Here is a 12929-nt window from a genome sequence, read left to right as displayed (position 1 = left end):
CCGATCGCTAGGGCAAGAACTTAGCATTTTACAATCTCCGACTGTACAACGGCCGAAATAAATGTGTATATTATGGGGGCTGGCCGTTGAAAACGGTCCGGGAATTCCGAAAATGTTTCACAACACAAAATATCCCCACCGAACCGACCGTTTTTCAACGTCAAGCCTTGCACTATATATTATTATCTTACTTATATTTATATATGTATATATAAATACAGTCCCGCGTTTCAGAAGCCAGGACGACCTCTCAACGGTCCCGCGAGTATCTCAGACTCTCAGCAGTCTCGCGTAATCCGCGGTTTGAGTGGCTTCGCTTTCAGCGACAATCTTCGAAACGGAAGCTCCCCGAGAGTTCTCGACTCGAAGCCAACGACGAAGAGAACAACGACGACGACCCTCCTTGCTCGTTCGTTTCGATCTGAACTGATAAATCGCTCCCCCCTCCCTTCCCCCGGTTACGTTCGATCCACGATTTCGATCGTCCCGGGACCGAGTACTCGCCCGTTTGGCAGTGATCCACACGTGATCTCGTCGTGTCACGTGAGAATGGAGGATCCCCGGGAATCCTTGTGATATAGCAGTCGAGGACGCTCAGGCTCCGCGGAGCCGTGTCGGCAAGCCGTGAACAGGATTTCGTGTGTATTATGGTGGCGTGAATGGGTCAGGTCACGTTCTTCAGTATCCACGGGACGAATTTCGAGATCCTCGTGCACACACCGGGCAGATTCGCCTCCGCGCAACCGATACCCCACGAGATGATCCCGGCGAGAAAGTAACGGCCATCTTTACCTCTGACTTGAAGCGGCCCGCCCGAGTCACCCTGTAATCGTGGATATAAAATGATCATGATAGACGTATCACCGTTGCGTATCAAAATGTATGGTGTATTGTGATACGCAACAGTGATATGATACGATGATACGTAACAAATGGTTATGCCCTTAAGTGGGTGGAACATTGTAATGGTCCCAAGAATCTAAGTATCTTTGGGATTTTTTTCCAAAGAAACTGTGAAATGGATTTTTCTGGAAACTGTTGGAATATTTTACTTAACATTTTAAGAAAAGGAAAAAATTTTTTTTATTGATTTCGGGCAGATATATCTGCAGTGGATGGCCATCCGACTACCACAACAGGAACGTAAGATTTTTAAAATTTAATTTTTCCTTCCAGGTTTTTTATTAATATTCGTAATTAATTTCTTTGGGAAAAGTCCCTAAAATAGTTGCACTTTTGGGACCGTTATAGTGTTTTGTGCCCTTAACAAGATTTACTGGGTGAACAAACCGATATCTGATTTGTGAACGGTGTAAAGGAGAGGAATGAGGTTCGGGGAGTATTACCTGACAGGAGTCCTGACCACCGGTCTCGTATCCCGCGCACAGGAATATGTCTGGTATGAATTCGTGTCTACCAGCTCTCAGGAACATTGACTTACATCTATCGTTACTCACTATAGGCACGGATACCTGGAAGAAAGGCAAACTTTAATGTGGAATATTTAATCATAGGTTACTTCTGGTGCAGGTCGTAAAGATATGGTCTCCCTTGAAATACTCAGACCTAGACGGAGTATTTCAGGTCCCAGAATTGAAGTCTTGAAAACCCCAAACAAGAGGGTAACTCGAATCTATAGATTGAAGTTCAGTCTGCTCTGATCCTGTGGCTACCAGTAATTCCCACCCATTAATTTTCAACCGTTTTCAATCCATTTGTCAAAAGGAATTTAGTTAATCAATCTCTTAAGTAAATTCAACTTAGAAAACAAAATTTACTCTTTTAAGTCCTAACTCCGAAACTTCGAATTTTTTTTCTGAAGTAAATATTGTAATAAATAGCTATTCAGTAGATGATATTATAGTATGTTTGATTACGTCACTACTTTTCAGCTTCTATAATATAAAAATTCGTAAACTTTAAATGCACTTTTCTCGGTTTAGAAACTAGTAAAGATAGAGTAATTAAGAACTAAACCGAGGATATTTCCTGACAATTTCCTCGTCATTTCGAAGTCCCCCGATAAGAATAAAAGAACTTTTGGACCAAGTTAATATCCCCTAAGGATTCCAGGCTATGCTGGAGGCACGACCAATTCGACCTACAATCTGATCGTTCAGGACTTCGTGGAAGGGACCTTTGCCAATTGGCAGCTAGAGTCGTTGGGTTCGAAACAGGGCAAGGATTCACCTCCTGCAGCACGGAGGGCAACGTGCCACCCTCGCTGAGCCGCCCCCAGCCAGTGACGGTCGCGTTCTCGCCGATTAAAAGGTCGTCCGTGGCGGGCAAGCAGATGGGCGATATGTGGGGGGCGAACGTCAACGAGCTCTCCAGCCTGACCAACGCGAGGTCGTACTCGTACGTGAAGAAATTATACTTCGGATGGACCACCTTCTTCGCGACCCCTCGCTCAACGTACGGCAGACGTTCCTGGACCGAAGAGAAGTCGTACTCGCCGACACGGATCCGAATCTGCGAGGTCAGCAGGCTGGAAGGACAAAAAAACGACATTACTATGATCCAACTCCTCTGGTCATTGTAATTTCCAACGGATCTATTCATTATTTATTTAACGTAAATAAACGGGCATAGACGTTTTGTGCAAAACAGTTTTAAATAGGATGAAAATGAACCAACTGTTCTTCCTAATATTTATTATTATCAAGCAAAACGCTGGTTAGTAACAGCGTGTATACCCTCTAGAAATAATTAAATGAAGTGACGCTACAATCTTAAGGTGACAGAGCAATCGGGACATGTCTACTCTTGGGTCTATACTCACTCGTCGACGCAGTGTCCCGCGGTGGCGATCCAGTTCTCGTTCAGCACTGCACCGCCGCACCGATGGGTGCTCGAGAACCCGAAGAACGAGGTGCGTCGCACCGACACCTGCCAAGGCCATCGACCGAACGGTGCGTCCTTGCCGCCGACGATCCTGGTCTCCGGCCGTGGAAACAACGGCGGGACGCCGCATTGCGTGCCTTTACTCTCATCGGCCGCAGACACGGTCAGCACCGATCCCGTCTTGGTGATCACCGTCTCGGCGACCGTCGTCGGCACGGTCGTCTCTGGCCTCGGTGTTGTGGTCGTGGTTGTGGTCGTGGTCGTGGTCGTAGTGGTGGATGTAGTGGTGCTTGTGGTCGTGGTCGAGGTTGTGGTCTTCTTGGTCGGTCTAGGTCTGGCCGAGGTCTCGAAATGGGACGTGGTTATGTAGTGCGCGGAGCCGAGCGGTTTGTGGAACTCTGTATTCTACGGACACGGACACACACGATCAGCAATCGTCGGGGCGTTTTATTAATTTTCCTAAATCGATCGATCGTTCCCGGTCCCGCTACTTTGTAAGCTCAATGATGGGTGTAATCGAGCATGGTCAACGTCTAGGCGAAACTCGGTTCTTCGTCGCGATTAACAACAGTATAACCACGGGAAAAAAAGAACCGTACGATGGTGATCGTCCTTGGGCTTGGGGCTTGTGTTTCTTTTACATACCGATCTGGTATCTAATAACACCGCGGTTCGATCGGACCCTGGATCGAGTGGATGTAACGCGATGAAGTCGTTTATGGGGTGAGGTATATCATGCTTTTGGATTAGATACTTTGTGAGGTGTTTTGTATCGAGGGGGGGAAAAAAAAAGGGGATGTGGTTCTCTCGCGATCATGAAGATGATGATGATGATGATGATGATGGTCAGCCGGGCGTTGCGAGCTCGGTCTGCGGATCACGGATTCCTCGGTGTTACGGATCGGGTGTTTTCCAACTATTCGAATTGAAATTCGAATGTTCGCCGTGTGAATTACGGCCGGGAGCACGCGCCGAAGGATATGATATTCGAACAATGCGGATATGCTCGCGGTTCTGAGCTTTACAGTTACGATTATTCACGACATGGGTAGGGAGGAGCGGGTTCGCGGCGGGTACATCGAGCATCGCGTTAATATAAATAAAACATACGGAACTGGGGAACAATTATTCTGTTGGAACTACAGAATACAGCCAGAGAGGCTGGTTGAAGATACTAGTATTATAAGTTTCAGTTATTGGGAGGTAGTATCGTGTTTAACCCCAGACTTGTCACTGTCTGGGTTCTGTGACGCGACAGTTATCGAGGGAGACGGAGGATCCGAGGAATTTAAAGCTCTCAGAGCTCACTGGAAAAACTAACCACCCGGAGACGTTACTGTTTTTTTAGTGTCCAAAGTTAAACTCAATAATAGGCTCTAGATATTGTGCTAAAGGATGATTGGTCCAATCATGAAGATCTAATTAGTCGACGAAGAAACTGGATACATAGTTATTACCGTTGAGGCTTTCAGGTGTAAGCAGTGTCCTGATGGAATTACTTTTCCCAACGTTTCTGAAGCCCTGGTTGAATGACATATTGATACTGGTGCCTGGTTTGTGCTCCACTAATGGAATAATCGACTGTGGCAAACCATCAGAAACCAACAGGGTACAAAATACTCTTCATGGAAGCTAAAGTTACAGCAAAAACTAAAGGATGCTTTCCCAATATAATTCTGTCATATATAGATAAATTTAGCTGAAACTCCGAGACTTTTATTTTAGAGACATTGCAAGTTTAACTGTTTATCTCTGCGTTACATTAATTTCTTACCACTGTGTCAATTTAACACCGAGGGACAAATTAAGTTGGGAACATGAGGGACGGATGGAGATTAATTGTTCCGCTGAACAATTAAAAATATCTCTTGATTACAGTAACACACCAGTATCAGTCACCAGTATGTTGAAGAGTAATTCCACCAGGACACGGCTTGCGCCTCAACAATAAGAACTGATATGACGTCTGGCTCTGAAAGCCTGAAATCTCTGAAACTGGACATACTTCTTGCGGTTCTGTCGGCTTGAAACTCGGTCGCGGAGGGAATGCCTCGGGTCCGTTCTGAAGGAGACTAGGGTTGTCCGTCCAGTGCGGTTTCAAGGACGGTCTTGGCGGGGTCCAGCTGTTCTCCGACCAGAAATGTAAGCTGACCACCACGGGTTTAGCGGTTTCCAGGGAACTTATTGGCTTCGTGGACGAGGATGGCCTCTGTTTGGTGATGAACGCCGGCTCTGTGGTCACTTGCCAGTGAGAGGTCTGTGGCACGGATCCGGCTGCGCTAGAATGAAAGAAAAGTTTTAAGCTTCTGCTCCGAAAGTGCTTCTTTCATAGATCAGCTGTGACTTTCATTTCTAGGCTTGTTTCCAGGTGTAAAACACTGCGTCGTTTGGGGGAGTTTTAGCACTTTGTATAGTACTCAATTCGCGTCTAGTCGGACTACTTTGCATAAACTGGAACGTAAGGACATAGTCGAATACCTGGTGGGCCTGGAAGTGGTAGAGGTCTTCGAGGTGTTCGAGTTGCTGGGCTTCGAGACAAAATTCGGCCTGGAGTCGTTCATCGACGATGGTTTGGAAGTGGTCGTCTTGACGGAGAAATACGGTTTCGAGAAGTCCGTCGTGGGCTTTAGCGACACTGGCTTGGTCGCCCATTGTGGACGCTCGGTGTGGATAAAGTTCAGGCTCGGGTGTGGTTCCTTGGCGGTTTCCTGGTGTCGAACGAAACGGAAAATCCCCTGAATCTGATCTTTTTCGACCTAATATTCTAGCTACCACTGGAAATTGGACTAAATAAGAAAAAGAAATCTTTCTTACGCTTTCTTCAACCGAATTAACGCTAGGTCGGTGGACCGACTCCTGTACACTAAGATCCGTGTCCTCAGTCTTCCCCTCGTCGGGCCTCGTTTCGAACGGTCTTTGGTTGCTCGGCCTGTTCGGCCTAATACCTTCGTCATCGTTAGATGCGTGCTCCTTTCCAGGTAGTCTTACGGTCAACGCGTTTTGTCCCGCGTCCACTTTATCCTTGAATCCCTGATGGTGGCTCTGAAAGCCATCCTGGGTAGAGTCCTTCTCCTTGATAACCGAGTGCTGACTGTCGTCGTTTGGTCTGGTCTTCTGTTGGAGGCCCTGAACGTCGTGATTGGGTCTCTTCGTACTTTGAACCGAGTCCTCCCAGAAATCGACGGTACTGGGTCTCTTGGTAGTGTGAGAGGTGGTGGTAGAGGAGCTTGGTCTTTTAGTACTCACAGTTTGGGGTCTCTTCGTACTCTGGGGACTCTTCTCCCAGAAATCAGACCCCGGTCTCTTGGTACTCTGACTCCCCCTGTCCCACAGGTCAGTGGAACCAGGTCTCTTCGTGCTCTGTGGAGTTTTCTCCCAGAGATCAGAACTTGGTCTCTTGGTACTTTGACCGGCCTTGTCCCAAAGGTCGGTGGAACCAGGTCTCCTCGTGCTCTGTGGAGTTTTCTCCCAGAGATCAGAGCCTGGCCTCTTGGTACTTTGACCGCCCTTCTCCCAGAGGTCAGTGGTGTTGGGTCTTTTTGTGCTCTGTGGAGTCTTCTCCCAGAGATCAGAGCCTGGTCTCTTGGTACTTTGACCGCCCTTTTCCCAGAGGTCAGTGGAACCAGGTCTCTTCGTATTTTGTGACGTCTTCTCCCAGAGATCAGACCCTGGTCTCTTGGTACTATGACCGCCTTTTTCCCAGAGGTCAGTGGTGCTGGGTCTCTTTGTGCTCTGTGGAGTCTTCTCCCAGAGATCAGAGCCTGGTCTCTTGGTACTTTGACCGCCCTTTTCCCAGAGGTCAGTGGAACCAGGTCTCTTCGTATTTTGTGACGTCTTCTCCCAGAGGTCAGACCCTGGTCTTTTGGTACTCTGTCCGCCCTTCTCCCAGAGGACAGTGGAACCAGGTCTCTTCGTACTCTGGGAGCCCTTCTCCCAGAAGCTCGACGAGTTCGGGACCGCCGAGGTCTGGATCCTGTCCTTGTGGTCCGACGTCGGTTTCGCGTGTGGCCTCTTCTGCAACGGCCTAGCTGAACCCGCTGACAACGGTTTATACGGTCTGCCTGACCCACCGGACGAGTCGAACGCCTCCGAGGAATGATGACTCGGCCTGGACGTGATCGAATCCGTGACGAGGAAGCTGGACAGGGAGGTCAGCGTAGGTCTGGTCGCCCCGTTGCCCAACGCCTCTGCCAACGTCGGCCTCAGAGGCTTCGATGAAGACGCCGGCTGATGGTGGTACTGATGCTGCTGGTGCTGTTGGGGCGAGGCGACCGAGTTCGCCGTCGAATTATGCACGCAGCAGCTGCCGAACATGAACGTGTCCACGCAGACGCCGACGTGCGTTCCCTCCGACTTGATGCACTCCCAGACGAACATGCACGTGCCCTCCTTAGACTCTGGACCTGGGACGCGACAGGGCTTCGGGGTGATTTTGTAACCTGCGCGAGCGAAAGACAGATGCTCTTTGACGGTTCGGTAAATATCTAGGGAGGAGGCTCGAGGAGAGGTATATTGTAAGCAAATATCGAAAGCATTACGACACGTTCAACCTAGCTCACGGTGCCCTAACATAGTGCCGTCGAACTTGGCTCTCTGGAGAGGCCCCTTAACGCGCTTGCTTCCTCTTTCGCGCCGTGTGCCTTCGTAGACAAAGAAGTATAGACTCTTGTCTCTGTTACTCCACGATAATGACGGACGATGATGGAAGACGGCTCCACAGAGCCAAGTTTGAAAAGCACTGTCCTAATGTTTCTTAACGGGCTCGTCCAATATTTGGTATCGATATCAAACGATAACAGAACGATCGACAATCTTGACATGTTAAGAACGTAATATACTTAATATACAAGTCACTGACAGGCTGAACCAGGTAGAACGTGTTCAGAGTGTCTAGCAGCAGCTCAGATCGCAAAAAGGATTTTATCCAGAAAACGGTTCATTCGAAAAGGAGGAAATTGTGGAAGACGCCACCAACCCAAATGTCGTGTCTCACCGTATCAGCCGCGATTCACATGCTCGCAGATCATAACCGGTCAGTACGTCAGCGGACCGAGACACACAAGCGACCAGTTAGCGCGTCCGAGAAACTAATCTCCGTTGCAACGGTCAAGGTGTTAAATCGCCGATCCAAGCGGGAGAAATCATCAGGAATTTATGGGACGACCTGAACAGTTATATCGTAAACGCGACTAAAAGGATTTTTCCGCGGTTCACCGGTGAATCGATGCTCCGCTCGGTCGACGATCGTCCGAAGAATCGGGCGATCATTCTGTTCGACCGTTTATCGCCGACCATCAACTGGTTTCCCGCGATCGAATTACAGGTCAAGTGTTAACCAGGAGCGAACGGAACGATCCCTACCGATCGTGCACATCGTCGAACGACCGACGACTCTCTGGCTGATTGATTCGGCTTCCATCTACCAGGGTTCGTTCGTTTCCCGAGCGCAAGTGTGTCCGTCGAACTAGGCCAGTAAACATACAATTAAGCCTGCCGACTAATGGGAGCGTTTACGTCTAGATTAGAATCGATCCTTAATGACGGGCCCCCGGTAACGATCTAGCCGCACGAGCAACACGGGGAAAATGGTTACGAGCGCGACCGGGGAATCGTCCGGGAAAATCTAATCGGCCTGGGTATCAGTTCTATGGGCTGGGTTAGGAAGGGGAAACGAGACCGTGGCGAGCTTTCAACGGCCCCGCCGTTATAAGTTTGACCCATATCCGTGTGGTGCGTGATAAGCCACCGTTTAAGGGTTTCCTTGTAATTCGCGTCTGTAATTAACGTGGCGAACCGTCCTGGGACCGATGCGTTCACCGTACACTGCGGTTTATAAGTATGTGGACACTTGGTCTGTATGAGGATGGAAATATGATGTCTTGTACAATTTATATACAGGGTGAATCAGTAAGAACTACTATCTAAAATAACTCGTTACCTATTGATACTATCAGAAAACATTTTGATCAATTACGTAGTATTTTAAGGGACGCATAGGATGGATACGATTTGATTTTTTTATATTCTATTTTTTTGTTACCATTTTTCACGTAAAAATGCCGACAGTCTGAAGGTTAATATCCCGTGAACAATATTTATTTCAAAAGGTTCGGTAATTGGATAATGCCTAAAAGGAACAATTTACTGCATATTCGATAAGTGTCCACATTACTTTATGAACTGGAGCGTATGCACGGTTGAATAATCGTTTTTCCCCGTTGAACAGCCGTGGATCGATGCATCCATTTTGGCCTCGGCTACCGTGGATTTTCGGTCGGTACGCTAATTAGGGAACGGGCCCAACGGTAATTGGGACGTCATTAGCGTTCGCAGATCGAATCTTCCTGGGCCTACCAGGCGGCTCGGTGAAAGTGTGCGAGCGGTCTCTGCTCTCGAGAGGCAGGGGGGGAGGTGGGGCCCCGAGGGAAAACGAAAAATCAGGATGGAAACAGAGAAACAAGACCCGATCGTCCCGCGGAAGGAGTACGTAGACCTGGGCCAGGTCGTTAACCGAAGTCAGCGTATGACCACGGCAACGTAAATTGCTTGCGGTTCGCGCGGTGTATGTGCACCTTCACGGTCTCGCTTTCTCCGTTAGAAATATGCTCGTATCGCGTTGCAACACAGGCCGTGTTAATTAAAGGAAAAACTTTATCGCGACGGACGTTCGTTCCTCTTCTCGGGGAACAATGGCGGGGGGTTTGATCGCGGCGCGTTGGGTGTCCAAGATGCTGGGTAGATTGCAGATCCGTATCTCGTTTGAATTTTCGATGGTCGAATAAAAGTGACGAGATCGATACGACAAGTTCGTGTGAACTTTTTCCTGGAAGCTCTATCATTGTTCTCGGGAGACGAAAATGATATACAGTGATTTCTCGATGAATGCGACACGGGCAATGGCGTTATTCCCATCACTGGGGGTCCCCCTATGGAACCGATCAAAACGGAATAAATGGAAACTAAGCAGAGGCTCGGTTTTGGGAAAAAAATAATTTAATAGGTGATTGAATACCTTTCTGCTTTGCCATGAATGTTTGGAAGCTCACGGATCTGATTGACTTTTTCAGTGGTCCTATTGAATACTTTAAGGCATCTCTACATAGAGCACTAAGAAGTTAATATTTTATTAAAAATTTCCTATTGCGGCTAATTCCATACTGTAGAATATATTGTTGTAACTGTTTCTAATTTTATTTTCATTACATGTTATGTATGTATACTGGGCTCATACTCGTTAAATAACTAAATAAATAGATAAATAAAAACTCTCGAGCAGAAATGAATATCTGATCTACATATGTGATTACGTTATCGTCATGATTTTTTCCACGCTCAGCTATATTGAGCGGTATGTTAGAGTCGGCCAAACGAAAATACCAGGGCGTAATCGTGGTAGCGCGGAAGGAGCGAGTATCGCGAATTTCTTTGGCCCCATCGCGTCGTAATTGGTATCGTAAACAGGATATAAATTTCACGGGAACGTGGGCGTAGCCAGGCGCAACGGGTAACCGCCGTAAACGGGGAATAAATTCTCAGAGCGCGGTTCGCCTTGGTATACGTGCGCGGGTTAACGAGGATAAGGTGGTTTTTTTTCCCCTAGTCGGTCCCAGTTTCCACTGGGTTTCCACGGAACGTGAGGAAAGTCGCTTCCCCAGCTCGCTTTTCTTCTCTCATTCCCTTACTCTCGCGACCGACTGCACCTTGACCGAGTTCCCCTCTGTCCAATTAGTCAGTTTCAGATTCTCGAGGAACCTCCCGAGGTGACGATCGAAGGGAAAACAAGGAACAAGGAAAGAGAAAACGTTCTACGAAGAGTCGGGGGACAGGGTAATGAAATCAGAACCCGAATCGAACGAAGGCAAAAAGAAAGGAGATGTGTGTGTCAGAGAGGGAGGGAGATAAATAATTATTCGAGAGCGGCCGCGGGATCGTCAAATAACTGTTATTTCGCGCGATAAATGAACAGCCGTTCACGAGGAGCAATGATTTCGAATAATTCGTCGTTTCTTCGCGATCGTGTAACGGGACGACGTACCTACTACCGGCTGATAGCGTTATCGGCAGCACCGTATCAAGGGGAGGGGGGAGTAGGGGGCGCTGCAGCCTCGGGCCTCACTTTGCAAGGGGGAAGGCCCAATCCAAGCATTCCATTTATGTAGAAAAAATAATTGAATGATAGTTTGTTTACTGTATTCCTATCGAAATAATATGAATAATAATAAATCGGAATATAGTTATTAAAATACAACGAAGTTATATTTAATATAATCAAGCGTTCGTTATGACTAAATGTTATTTAATTTTTATTTAAAATAAATTTCCAAGTTTAGAAGACTCACGCACTTTACTGTATGTTTTATTGGAAATAAATTTTGGCTCTCCTCCCCCTGGCGTTTCACCAAGGAGGTCCTCGAAGATTTGATAGCCCAGGTCCTCAAAAATCTTAATTGGGGCCTAGTTATTGGCGATTATTCAATCGAATAAGTGATCCGCCGACTTTCCCCGCCCCCCTAACTCATTATTGAATATCAATCATTTTTATAAGATACTTGGACGTGCGTGCGTTGCCTCGCAGTTTTATATAGGAAATCATTCGGTTAATCGACCGCCTCGGGGATAGTACGGATCGTAAGATCATAACCGCGTAATTGGCGAATAATAAAAAGTTTATAGTTTTCCACAGAGACCGCCGTGGAGGAGAGTCGGGTATCTTAAATTTTCTTCAGACGGGCACCACGGAGAGATTATTCGATTTCCCGGCCGTGGCAATGTTTAGATCCATCTAGGGTCAGCCGAGGATCAACGCAGGAACCCGAAGAATGTCAACCGCGAAGGGAGGGGGAGGGGAAAGAACGCGGCTGCTACTGAAATACTCGCGCGCTCGAGCCACCAAAAGGAGCATTACTGTGACCTCGATTCAACGTGCTGAGGGACCTGGCGATGCCCGACCACCAGAGGATTGTGGCCACGTAACCGATCCACCGCATCCTGATCCCTGAAATCAGAAAAATCACACACCGTTTCAGAACAGCCTCGAAATTAGCTCCTAGGAACTACAGGATTTCTTAATTCTTCGTTTACAATTGGAAAATTGTAGCGTCACCCCTTATTCACTTATTTAACCCTAGGTCTCATTTATCTTGTACCCTAGATCCCATTTATCTTATCTGAATCGTCCGACCTACACATAGATTCCACATAATCCAGTATAATAATAGAGTGGAGTAGCGATCTTAGTTTATATGACATGAGACTCAGAATCAATAGAAGAGGAATCGTTGATAGGCCGGTTAGCTTAATTAGAACTCTAAATCGATCGGATATCCTCTTTACCCTGCAGTATCCTCTTACTTTCTAGGTTAATCTTTGTTATTCTCTCACATTCGCTGTCACATCATATGACTGTAACTTCCTGAAAATATGTTTCACCATCTGTCATTACGTCGACACTGATTTATCGACAGGTATTCGAATCTCTGTGAAAGTGGACTTCGTATGATACTGGACTTCATCTGAATGTCTACTCCATTTGAACGTGGATCCACCTGAAAGTGTTCTCCATCTAACCATGAATCCATCTGAACGTGGATCTATTTGAAAGTGGATCCATCTGAAAGTTGATTCTCTCTGAAAGTGGACTCCAATTAAATATGGATTCCATCTAAAAGTGGACTCCACCCGATGGACACTTTTACCCAAAGGACGATACACGATCAGCGTCCAAACATCGTGTTCACGAGTGCACTGCAGCGGGGCATTGTTGCGCGTCCGAGGTTAATCTCCAGGAATCATGCAAATTGCGCGACCTAGCTGGTAGCAAAACTCTCCTCTAATCCCCATCTCAGCGGAGGCACGCGTGCGCGTCCAGTCGCAGTTACACCTGTACGGGGCCGCGTTGCCACTGCCTTTTCCGCGCCGCCAACGACTAGCTCCCCTGGGTGGTGATTTCTGATGCACGGGCGGACACAGGTGTGCGCGTGCAGATACGTTTACGGCCCCCGCCTCGCCCCCCCCCCCCTTTGCTCGTCCCCACGGCTTCTGTTACTAATAAGCATGTCTAATGCTGCACGTTCCTCGGGCGTCTT

The 12929-nt window shown here is 47.6% G+C and overlaps 1 protein-coding gene across 1 annotated transcript; it reads right to left on the bottom strand.

Annotated features, from left to right (window-relative positions):
• Nucleotides 1–664: 664 nt before the first annotated feature.
• Nucleotides 665–11831, bottom strand: LOC107189196 (serine proteinase stubble-like). The gene is made up of 10 exons (XM_015577674.1): nucleotides 11750–11831; nucleotides 6698–7283; nucleotides 6414–6658; nucleotides 5659–6020; nucleotides 5311–5552; nucleotides 4850–5150; nucleotides 2783–3249; nucleotides 2191–2488; nucleotides 1347–1472; nucleotides 665–823 (listed from the first exon to the last, which is right to left on the bottom strand). The coding sequence occupies exons 1-10, from the start codon at nucleotides 11829–11831 to the stop codon at nucleotides 665–667; spliced, it is 2868 nt and encodes a 955-aa protein (XP_015433160.1).
• Nucleotides 11832–12929: the final 1098 nt, after the last annotated feature.

Source organism: Dufourea novaeangliae, unplaced genomic scaffold (assembly GCF_001272555.1).
Source record: "Dufourea novaeangliae isolate 0120121106 unplaced genomic scaffold, ASM127255v1 scaffold146, whole genome shotgun sequence".
Lineage (NCBI taxonomy): Eukaryota > Metazoa > Arthropoda > Insecta > Hymenoptera > Halictidae > Dufourea > Dufourea novaeangliae.
The sequence above is the reverse complement of the archived record's forward strand: the minus strand, read 5'-3'. Positions and strand labels throughout refer to the sequence as shown.